The sequence below is a fragment of the Thalia democratica genome, chromosome 6 (assembly GCF_965202585.1).
Source record: "Thalia democratica chromosome 6, ktThaDemo2.hap1.1, whole genome shotgun sequence".
In the NCBI taxonomy this organism is placed as follows: Eukaryota; Metazoa; Chordata; class Thaliacea; order Salpida; family Salpidae; genus Thalia; species Thalia democratica.
The window spans coordinates 13,393,689-13,406,210 of NC_139170.1; the positions used below are offsets into that span (position 1 = coordinate 13,393,689).

General features: G+C 26.7%; 1 protein-coding gene across 1 annotated transcript; it reads left to right on the top strand.

Annotated features, from left to right (window-relative positions):
- Positions 1–2,790: 2,790 nt before the first annotated feature.
- Positions 2,791–12,522, top strand: LOC145838745 (interferon-induced, double-stranded RNA-activated protein kinase-like). Its single transcript, XM_082946367.1, has 10 exons — positions 2,791–2,811; positions 3,588–3,767; positions 4,161–4,243; positions 8,352–8,462; positions 8,758–8,831; positions 10,365–10,480; positions 11,317–11,446; positions 11,713–11,798; positions 12,197–12,352; positions 12,412–12,522. Exons 1-10 carry the CDS (start codon positions 2,791–2,793, stop codon positions 12,520–12,522), a joined length of 1,068 nt encoding a protein of 355 aa, XP_082802493.1.

Here is a 12,522-nt window from a genome sequence, read left to right on the forward strand (position 1 = left end):
AAAGCTGAGTTGAAAATTAAAAACAGGAATTTTTCATTTAAAAAGTATCTCGTTTAATATAAAAAACCAATTGTTTTTAATAACTTAGTCTGTAATGTTTCTATTGGTTTTGTTCATTTAAGATTATTGTTCATTAAAATACTAAAACATTTATATATTTACAACTGTTTATCTTTTTTATAGCTGTTTTACCTAATTTTAGATTTATGTTTTATCAAAAAAAATTTAACCGAATGATAAAACATGCATCTTTTTCTGTTAAAATTAACTCATGTTAGTTTACAATAATCCAGTCTAAAATTGTGCTAAGTTTCAGATTTAATTTGGCACTGTCTTTGTGTTTTGTGTAACTGTCTTTGTGATTTGCTTTAATGTTGTATATATCATTTGAAAAAATTTGAATTCTTAAACTTGTGTTATTTTGTAAATAATATGTATTTGAAACAAAAGAGGTCTTAGGACTAAGCCTTGTGGTGCTCAAAAATCAATATTTTCACAAATTAAATTATACCCTCCAAAATTCACAAACTGTTTTATTTCGGTTAGATATGACGATGCCAAAAAACTTTTTTTCCCTTTATACCATAGCATTCTAGTTTGTCAAATTCTCTATTCACGCTATCAAGACTTTATTCAGATCTAGCTAAACTGCATACACAGCTTTAACCTTATCAAATGTAGATAGAAGTCCTTCAACAAAATCAGGCAAAGCTAAGGTGGTAGAATTACCTTCTCTGAAACCAAGTTTGAAACTTTCTAGGATATTAATTTTAATAAAAAAACTAGTCGAAACGGTTATAAATAACTTTTTCTATACGACTGTATAGACTGGACAAAACTTAAATTAATCTAAACTAAATAAATTAACTAAATAATTAGTTTCCTGGTAATGTTCCTGGTCCTGACTTGAATATTGGTAGAACTTTTGCTAATTATAAGCTATTTTGATACTTACTTTTGATACTTTGATAAAATTCCTGAATTGTTAGTTCACTAATTACTAAAAAAAACAATATTGTTTATTACTTTTTTTTAAATTCTTTCAAAACATATACATAAGACTCAAATTTTCAGAACAATATATATTTCATGCTAATTTCATCAGCTGCATACTAAGCAATAAAAATAACATTTCAAATTTAGCTTATATAGTGAAAATGTAATAAACGTAAAAGTAATAATAATAATAAAGCAAAGGGTAATTAACAATACATAAGTACTTCTAATTGCAATGCAACTAAAAAATTAATAAAACATAGTAACAACCTATAAAAATATTTAAGAAAACAACTAAAAACTATTAAAAAATTATTAAAAATTGTTTACACATTTCTGTTTTAATTAAACTTGAGGATATTTGTATTTCGCTAAAAAAATTGTGTAAACATAAAGATTTTGATTATACTGTTTCGTTGTTTTCTTAAATTGTTTTATAAGTTGTTGCTCTGTTTTATTTTTTTTTTGTTGCTTTGTAATTAGAAGTACTTATGTATTGTTAATTACTCTTTGCTTTATTATTATTATTATTATTATTATTACGTTGATTACATTTTCACTATATAAGCTAAATTTGAAATGTTATTTTTATTGCTTAGTATAAAACTGATGAAATTAGAATGAAATATATATTGTTCTGAAAATTTGAGTCTTATGTATATTTTTTGAAAGAATTTATTAAATTGTCAAAAAATGTTTATTTTAAAATTGTTTATTCATTTTTTTTGACTGACATGTATTTTTTTATAATGTATGTTTTTACTTTTTATGTTATTTATTCAAAGAAAAGTACACATTTTTAAATTTGAAAGATACAATTTAGTTTTCTTTGTTTTATAGCATAAAATAAATAAAATAAGTGGTGTGTAGCTCGATGTCTGAAAGGGTATTCACTTGTTCCTTTAACCATATTTTTATGTTTTAATTTCTTAAACGTGTTTAATAAACTTACTTAAAATTCAAAAGTCTGAAATTAAAATATTTGAGAAAAAATCATTAAGAGTCTATAAATTTGAAAAGTGTTTACCTATTACTTTTGTTTAATATTCAATAAAAAATTAGGAAACTACACAGAATGTACAAAGTTCCTTAAAGAAAGAAACCTCAAGATGACCACAAACAGTCAGTGCAAACAAGAAATAAATCCAAAATATATCAAAATATTAGCATGGTGCGAAAAAAAATATTTTCCCAGCTACAGAAACTTCAATTTAAACAACATGGATTTTGTTTTTACTGTAAAGAAACTAACACTAAAAAAGTTGTCAATGAAACCTTTTCATAAAAGTGATACCGACTACCTAAGTATATGTGTAACGAAAATTCAAGAAACAACGAAAACTATAAATAATAAAAAGAAAAACGTCACTAAAAAAATAGTTCTATCGAATTCAACATACAAATTAAATGAAAAAACAGTTAATCAGATAGTTTCCGTACTCTGTGTGGTTTACATCATAGTAATTTTAGTGTATGCATGGATAAAACTAAGAATAGTGAGTTAAATTGAATTGTTTTAAATAAAAAGTCTTTGATTTTCTAACGGACCTACAGTATAATTTTAAAAAATTTGTTATTTTACTAGTTAACTTGTTTTCTTCTTAGTTAATTTTAAATGTTTTGTGTGATTATAAGACAAAAAAGATGCTTTGTTAAATAAATTTATTACGTTTTCTGGTACAAAAGTTATGTTTCACAAGTAGTAAAATATATACAATGGTATATATTTATATAAGTTTTAAATTAATATATATTTTTTAAAAGGGATTAAAATGTGGTACAGCAAAATTTCAAATGAACCAAGTTAAAAAAAAGGTTTGTTTGTTTATTTGATTTAATTATTAACAATGAAAGTTTTTCAAAAACTTTTAAATAAGATCAGAACTTTTTTAAGATCTCTTGTATAAGACAGAGATTACTTTTTTTTATATTTTCCAGGTGTCACTGAGATCAAATAGCCATAAAACTTAAAGCTAAAAACAATAGTTTGTATACAGTACACCACAGTATATTTTTACAAATGCTTAAATGAACAGCTACCTTTAAATTAAACAAAATTAAATGATTTTAAAGAAATGAAATTAAAACGATCAATATATCAAATTTCAAAAGTTATTATAACTCAAATATAAAATTTGGTTTATGAGCATATGTTTTAAATGTTAAGTTTTATTAGTTTTATAGAAGTTACTAAACTTATTAAATTTGTTATCTGTCATGTTATTTAAGCAAAAAACATGTACTCATTAAAATAAATTCAATTGAGTAACAAAAAGAAACTTTTATTAATTTTCATTATTTGTTAAACATTATTTATTTAAAACTATAACCTATTTCAAAAAAAGGATAAAGAAACAAAATTGAAAGTAAATCATGATGAGGAAAAAAATCAAACAGTAGAAAAAAACCAGGATGGGACAAAAAATCAAATTGTAGAAAGAAAACAGGATGGGACAAAAAATCAAATTGTAGAAAGAAAACAGGATGAGACAAAAAATCAAATTGTAGAAAGAAAACAGGATGGGACAAAAAATCAAATTGTAGAAAGAAAACAGGATGAAACAAAAAGTCAAATTGTGGGAAATAAACAGGATGAGACAAAAAGTCAAATTGTGGGAAATAAACAGGAAGAGGAAAAAAATAAAACTGTAGAAAAAAATAAAGTCAAAGGAGTAGATCATCATGATCAAAAAAGTCAGGACACGAAAGTAGAGCAACCGCTAACAATCCGAAGAATAGATGAATTTGATTTTGTGAAGAAACTTGGAAGAGTTTGTTTAATTATTTTATAAAACTATCTAGCTATTTAATTGTCTTTTTATATATCTTATTTGCTTTATAAACTTATTACATAAACGGAATTATTTTGTTGTTGTACTTAAATAAATTTTAGTGAAAACAAGATACACTTTATATTAAACGATATGAAAAAATGGACTCATCACGTTTTTAATATATGTTAAAGTCTTTTGGTTGGTGAATAAATTATATCAAGTATTTACTGAATTGAAACTAATTTATACTGGCATGCTTTAGCTATTAATTATTTGTTTTACAGTCGAAGTTTAACTTGCCTTATTAATTTAACAAAGTAAACATATATCTATATAAAAATTTTACAACTAAATAAAAGATTTATTATTTGATAATCATTTGCTAAACAGGGAGGATATGGTCAAGTACTTGAAGTTATTTACCGAAACGATAGGAAAAAATACGCAATAAAATTACAAAGCATTTCCGATGAGTGAGTCACAATTTTAACTAATTGATTTTGCTTTGTTAACTGAGAAAGAGGTGTTATAAAAGGGTGGGTGTCACTTTTGCATGAGCGTCACTTTTGCAGAAGGAGACACTTTTGCACGAGCGTCACTTTAGCTCAAAGGGACACTTTTGCACGGCGTCACTTTTGCACGCAAGATCACTTTTGTACGGTCGTCGCTTTAGCACGAGGGGACACTTTTGCACGGAGGGTCACTTTTGCAAGAGGAGACACTTTTGCACGGCCACATTTTTAATGATGACAATTTTTTACGGAAGCATTGTTACACAACGATGCTTTTGCACAACGTCACATTTATACGATGACATTTTTGCACAGCGAAATTTTAGCACGATGACTTTTTACACAGAACATCAATTTTGCATGCAGGCCGATTAAAAGTTTTTTAGCTAGAACCAAATATGTAACATAAAAAAAACTTAAAACTAAAATTTTATAACATACCTATATTAAAGGCAAAAATGAAAGATTTAAAATCTTAAACAGTAAAAGTTAATGTTAGAAACAAACTAACGAAAAGATAAAATAAAATTATTTATAAAAGATTCATACCAGGAAAAAAATAAATTAGAAACTAGGATAAAAAATACTTTAAATGTTATTAAATTGTTCTAGCTTATTTTTAATTTCAATACATTAATCAACAACTATGCCTTTTTATATATTTTACTGTAAGGTTACAAGTCTATTGTCCATCTGATGGACCTAGGCATCAAAACCTAGACCACTTAAACTGAAAGACACATAAAGAAAAAATGAATTCAACACAAATGTTTATTTATTTAAACAACGGTAAAAACATAATTTGAAATAAAATTTATAGGTTAACGTAAAAAGCAAAATTTTAACCACAAACTTATACTTATTAACGATTTGATGTAGAACAGGGTTTCCCAAAGTGGGCCAAGCGGCCCCCTAGGGGGCCATGACAGATACTCATGGGGAGTAAAGATACTCATGAGCAGTAAAGGAGCCTTGAAACTTACACTAGATATTCTTGAGTTGCAGATGAAGAGCAAAAAAAAAAAAGGTCTTATGTGTATTTTATGGTAGTTTAGAAATTTACACTAGATATTATTGAGTTGCAGATGAAGAGCAAAAAAAAAAAAGTAATCTTGTTGAAGGGGGCCATTGCTTTTTCAAATTCTTTAAAGGGGGCCATTTGCAAAAAAGTTTGGGAAACCCTGATGTAGAATGATCAACATAAAATATTTTAATGCATTGACTAACAACAAAAATAAAAACTTAACGCTCAAAAGACACTAAAAATAGACTTGCCAGTTGACAAACTATTAAATACATTAAAAAATGACTGATCATTAATAGAGTAAAGGTGTTGCTAATAAAATTGAACTATAAACTAAATCTTAAAATTGAATCTACGGCTGGTAAAAATTACTTAGTAATTTTACTAACACAAATATAGTTCAGATACAACTTTTTTAACTCTAATCAAAGTTCTTTAAAATTTTCGCAAGAAACTAATTCATTGGAAGTTTGTTCCATATTTCAACTGACCAATAAAAACAAAAATAATTCTGCCAAGCCTCATTATTGGAATATTGCAGCGGTTGAAGACTAATATGGTATATTTTCTTTGAACAGATTCTAAATGGTTATTATATTTTTTTAGTTATGTAGAACATATTGGTGTTTTATATTCTAACTTAGGACGAGTTTAAATGAGAAAAAAACTTATTAAGGCTGTTTATATCTGGAAACTGAAAGCTTTTTAAATGTTGAAAAGATTTAGTTTATGCAATACGGTAAACGTAAAAAAATGGTAATTCCATTAAAAATTTATAGCAATAAAAATTCAAGGTTCTCAAACATTTTAGTTGAAGATAAGTTGATATTGTTTATTTTGAAAACAAAAGTAGAGATAGTAGTGTTTTTTTAATGTTTAGAACTTGACATTTACCAGGGTTTTAGTTTAATTTGATTTACTTAAGCTAATCGTAAATTATATCTAAGGAATATTGTAAAGTTGTGTTCGATTGGTAAAAATTTTTTGTCATCTGCGAAGAGGCTAATGTTGCTGCTAAAATCAATTTCTGAAGCTATAACATTTAGAAACTCTTATAACTAACCAGACTGCTATAAATTTTGTATTGCAATAATAGTATATTTTTTTTCAAATGGAGAGACAGAGTCAAAATCTTTTACTGTGTATAGATAACTTAGTAAACATGTTGCTTAAAAATAATACCAACAAAGAAGATACCAATTTGTGAATTGCGGTACGTGATTATATTGTTGTACGTAAAACTTCAAATAAAAATTTTACATTAAAATTTCATTAAATACTACCACATTTTATTCATTTAAAACAACTTGCGTTTAAACGCGAATATTATTCTAGTTGACAAAAAAAAGTTATATAATTTTTTTATTGAGAAAATAAAAAGTAGAAGCGTGCAAAAGTGAAGCTCCGTTTAAAATTGACTGATTGTTTAAAATTTTCGCAGTTTATAAGTATATCCGTGAAAACATAACGACGTTTGAAAGTGACGCTTTGCAAAAATTTCGCCATGCAAATTTAACGTCGTGCAAAAGTTTTGACGTGTAAAAATGTCGCCGTGCAAAAGTGTCCCCTCGTGCTAAAATGACCACCGTGCAAAAGTGACGCCGTGCAAATGTGTCCCATTGTCTCGATAAGAGTACCCGACGTTGTGTCTAATGTCTCGTTAAGAATACCCTACGTGATGTTTATTGTAACCAATCTAAATTGCTAGGGGTAATTGCTTGGGATAGATATTTTTAGATAAGATAAATACATCTAAGATACTTAAAAGTCAACAAAAGTTTATTTACAAATATAAAATAGTCACACGACACACTAACTAAAACTACAGTTGAACACAAGTAACAAGAAGTATCTTAAACTAAAGAAAACGAAGTATTTCAGACTTAAACTTAAACATTTTATAATACAACATTTCGAGCTTTACCACACACCAATGATATTGCTACTGCCGAAACTGCTACTGCAAGTAAATGCAAGTAAAATTCCGTTTTATAAGCACTGAAACAAATGTAACTCCTAACAATAAAAAATGTTTGTTTTTTAAATACTGGAAGCACGTCACGAAATCTGCGTAAAACAATCTACAACATCCGCTTTTAAATAAATTTGGAAAAGCTTGTTTTGAGAATGATGAAAAATGTTTTGGAAAAGCTTTTATTGTTACAAAAAATTACATATTTATTCACGAGCTTTAAAATATTAAAATTGAAATGTTAGTTTCATTACACCATCGTGCAAAAGTGACCCTGCGTGCAAAAGTGTCCTCCGTGCTAAAGTGACGCTTGTGCAAAAGTGTCTTCGTGAAAAAGTGACGCTCGTGCAAAAAGAACCTGTTCCTGTTATAAAAATATCATTTATATACCTTTATGTTTTTTGTTTACAAGCGTTTTAAAAAAATTTCTACGGCAAAAAAAACATGTAGATGCCTCAGAGTTAAACGTTCTTTAAATTTTAAATAATTTTTTTTAACTAGTCAAAATATTTTTTACAAAATTAAGTTGTTAAATGTTTATCAAGTAAAGTGGGAAACGCACAGTTTCCAACCGAACAAATCCGAGAACCGCTTACCAACCAAGGGTAAGGGTTAGGGGTAATAGTGATTGTAATAAAGAGTTAAAAAAAAACAACAAATAGTTAAGGATAAACAGATTGGTTGGGAATTGTAATCGGGTTGGAATTGTTAGTGTACAAAGTAAACTTTTTTTCTATTTTCTGTACTTCTTCGATAGTTTTTTTTTAGCCTGAAACTTAAATCAAAATACATTTTTGTTACAACGCTTTCTTTAAGCTAGTTCTCCTTAGCAAATATTTAAAATAAATTTATTTTCAAAGACGAATTTTGTTTAATTAAAATAAACAACACAGCATAGCACCAATGGTAAAACTTACCTAGAAAAAAACACTAACAACCGTCGCGAAAAGTATTTCTGTTTGTTTTGATAAAAAATAACTTTCAAACTATTTTACACTCAACTCCTATACTTAAAAATTTAAACCAATTATTAACTTTAAAATTTATTAAAAAAATTTATTAACTCTTTTTAGTTATGACAAAAATTTCGTTGAAGATGAAGTTGATAAAATTTCTAATTTCGGTCACCCTTCTATAATTAGATATTTTGATGTATTTTTTGAAAAGTTGGATGGAGATCTCAAGTAGTTTAATGTAGCATTCATTATTAGTTTAAAAAAATAGTCAAGTTTATTTTAATCTATATCTTAGACATTACACTAGTAACAGCTTAGTTTATAAATTAGTAATAAAAAAACATAAATAGTGTTTTTTCTTATGAAAATTGTACTCTTTTATGTTTTTGTAGTTTTAATTAACAAAGTAAATAAAAGCAAAAAACTTTTGTAGTTTTAACAGAAAAAGTAAAAAAAAAATCTTTCTAAAGATTTTTATTTTGATTTTTTTCTAAAACTAATATATTATACAAATTTATTTCAGAAAAATCATTAAAAAGTGTCCTGGCATGGAGGATGCTGATTTAGAAAAACTAATCAGAGGAGCCGAGCTTAATAGTTAGTTATTTTACTCAAAATTTTTATACAAAATATTCCCTAGTTATTCATAAATTTTAGATCGTTGGTCTTCAACCTTTTTAAAAGCTGTGCACACTAAATTATTTGAAAAATATTCTGTGCACACTAGACTAAAGAAAATATCTAATAATTATTGAGGAATTTTTTTTTTAAATGTTTTAATATATGTAGTTTTTAATGTATTTTTGTATGCCTTTGTATATAAATAGCGGCTTAAGAACTCTTATTTTATGTTATAGTTATCTTTTTACCATATATATATATAGACAAAACAAGCGTCATATAAAAAAACATTTTTTCATCTTACTAAATTTTCTGTGCACAGTAGAAAAGTTTATATATTACTAGTTTGCACAGGTGCACTTTTTACGACCATTGGTGTAGATCAGGGTTTCCCAAAGTGGTCGGTATCGCCCCCTGGAGCGATTTTAGTAAGTCGGGGCGCAATAACTAGTAAGGGGCGTTTTAAAAATTTTGCGGAGTCATAAAATACTAGATATTCTTGAGTTGTACATGAAGAGAAAAAAAAAATTCTCATGTGTATTTATTGATAATTTTAAAACTTACACTAGATATTCTTGAGTTGCAGATGAATAGCGAAAAAAAGGTCTTAGGTGTTTTTAAATGGTAGTTTTTTGAGTAGTCTTGTTAGAAGGGGCCATAGCCTTTTTAATTTTTTTAAAGGGGGCCATTTGTAAAAAGTTTAGGAAACCCTGGTTTAGATAATAACTGCTTAGCAAGCAACCTAGTTTATCGAGCTACAAAAACAAACAACTTAACAAAATTTTATGTGGGTTCAAATAGCATAACATTTAAAAACAGATACAGTAACCATAAGCTAAGTTTTAACAAAGACATAATACTGAACTATCAATTTACATATGGGAACTAAAAGACGCAAATAAAGACTACAATTTAAAATGGAAAATACTCTGCGGAACTAAGGAAAACAAAAAAAAAACAACAAAATATGTAACTTAGGTAGATTAGAAAATTACATACAGTCACCTTTCGCGAAACTACGAAAATTGTGTCCACAGCAAAAGTGCGTAAATAAAAGAGAGAACGTAGCTAAACGAGATGTAACAAATAGTCCTACTATAATAGTTATTTTCTTTTAATGAATTTGATTATATACAATATGGTGACTTTTTCACTTTTTATTTGTTTACAAAATAGTTTTTATTCAAGTTGTACATATATGTGAAAATTTATATTTTTATTCTGAGCCTTTATATAACTTGCTTGTTTTGTTTTCGTTTAAGTATGATCGATTTAATAATTATAATTTTTTTAAACGAAAATACGCTTTAAAATAAAAGTAATCTAAACTTTATTCAGATCATATTCTTTGTAAGTTAGAAAAATACTTTGTAAGTTGTCGTCAAAAGTTTATCTAAAAGTTTTTTAAAAATATTAATTTCGATATTTGGTAAATTTAAGAGTGTAGTTAATTAAATAAAATAATTTTAATTCCACTAAAATTGTTTTAATATGTCTTACAACTTTCAGCATCAGAAATATGCATCATCAGGATGGCGGTTGCCAATAGCGATGTGGCAACGTTTCTACAAGAAACAAGAGGGCAAAATGGATACACTCGTTTGAGCTTTAGGATGGTGGACCAGGTTTTTAGTTTCTTTCGACACATGAAGCTTTATTTTATACTATATTGCAGCTTAAGTTTATGTAAGTCATTACAAACTTTCGACAAGATATTTTTGAATTTAATGTTATCTTAAAGGTAACGAAAACAAAGTAGTTTTCTTTAAAGGTTTTACTTATATTAATAATTTTCCATACTAAACTTAATAAAACTATATGGAACAATATTAATGAAATGACTCTAAAATTTTTATTATAAGTTATAATGTTTTTTTAAATTTTACAGTAATATTTACAAAGTAAAATGAAGAAAATGGGAACTTTTTTTAAATTCAAAAATTTAAAATACGTCTGTAATAATGAAAAATCTAAGAGACAGCTAAACTTAATAGCTTTTATTTTAGACTGTTTTTTGATTTTTAGAAAGATCAATTAAGTTGTATATTTCTTTCTATATTTTTGTTTTTAAAATAATTTATTTCAAAATTTGTAGCATTAAAATTAATCCTTAAAAGCTAGGATAAAGTAAGTAAAGTAAAAGTAATTAAGCTATTGCTGTTTAGTAGTTAAACATAAAAAACTACAAGCTCCTTTAACAAAGACATGAAAGTTTGTAAGTTTTTTTTTTAATATCTTTTTTTCTACATTGTAAGTGTTTCTAAACTGATTATAAGTATTTATTGTATAATGATCAGAAATAATATTTGATAGTTTAATTGTTTTCGCCTTTGAAAAAAGTTGATAAAATATAAAGATAAAGTAATTTTATTTTGTTAAACAATAAGTTATCAAAATATACTATTAAAATAATAAGTTAGACTTTTTATGTAAAAAGTACTTAATTTGCTTTTTTTTTTAGATTTTCGATGCCTTGCAATATCTGCACGAGGAGCATATGATGGTCCATTGTGATATAACACCCAACAACATACTTTTAACAATGGACCATCATATCAAGCTCACAGATTTCGGTCTTTCTAAAAGTTCAAGTAAGACTTTGCTAACGTCGTTTAAACAAGTTATTTGCTAAACATACAAACTTTAGAAATATTTTAGGTTAATAAGTTTAGAGAATTTATTACACTATTATGTTAAACTTGTATCCCAAGAAGTCTATTTAAACTTTTTTAAATGTTATAACATTTAGACTTATCATTAGATGCATTAAGTTCATTTTATAACGGTTTATGTAATGGATAATTAATCTAACTAAACGTCAATAAACACTAGACTTATAAATAAAAATAATTACCAGTGGAACATTCGAGTGACACTAGAGGTAAGGTCGTAGTAGAGTCGCGTTCTTGGCACCAGACATTGGATTTCACCGCTCCAGAACAAGTAATTGCGTTTTTGTGTTTAAATAGATTGTTATTTTTGTTTAATAGCTAATCTAACAATATAAAAAATAAATCTAGCTGTATAATTGTTAGTTAAATTAATTAAAATCAACTTCTGACCAATTAAATTAATTTTTCGAGTGTGAGAAAATTTTATTTTTATCAATATTTGTTATTTTTTATATCATTTGGTTAAAGTAAATTCTGTTCTAAGTCATTTGGGTCATTTTTTTATGAACTAATTGATAAAATTTCATATGTCGAAAATTAACTTGGTCAACATTGTTTGTTTTTAATTAGATAAAGAAGGATGATCTAGTTAAAACTGGCTGGTTTCGCACACTAAACTAGATTTAGAATTATTTTGCTTGAAACAAAAATTTTTTTTTTACCTTGCAGGGGTCAAGAATCTTCACGCAAGCGGTTGATGTGTACTCATCGACCCGGGTAGCCGTTTTGATCTTCGCCAGACCTTTAGATATTTCAAAAGTAAACTTGTATGTCAGATGCAAGAAGTACCCAACAAGTTTGAAAGCTCCCAGCAAAGCTCCACTTGTTAGTTACTTTAAACGCTTTGTAACGTGTTCATTTATTAAAACTTTGGTTTGTTTTAGCTATCAGTCGTTCAAAAGGGGCTGGCTTTTGGTGAGAAAGATCGGCCGCTTGCAGGTGAAATGAAGGAAATGCTCAGGGAAGCGAAAACTAGAATTTCCTTAAACAACTGA

Excerpts from the sequence above, each read along its gene's own strand:
- LOC145838745 (XM_082946367.1), top strand. The coding sequence starts at position 2,791 with ATGAACCAAGTTAAAAAAAAG. Across the intron at positions 2,812-3,587 it reads TGAACCAAGTTAAAAAAAAG|GATGAGACAAAAAGTCAAAT; the intron begins GTTTGTTTGTTT and ends GGAAATAAACAG. Across the intron at positions 8,463-8,757 it reads AAGTTGGATGGAGATCTCAA|AAAAATCATTAAAAAGTGTC; the intron begins GTAGTTTAATGT and ends AATTTATTTCAG.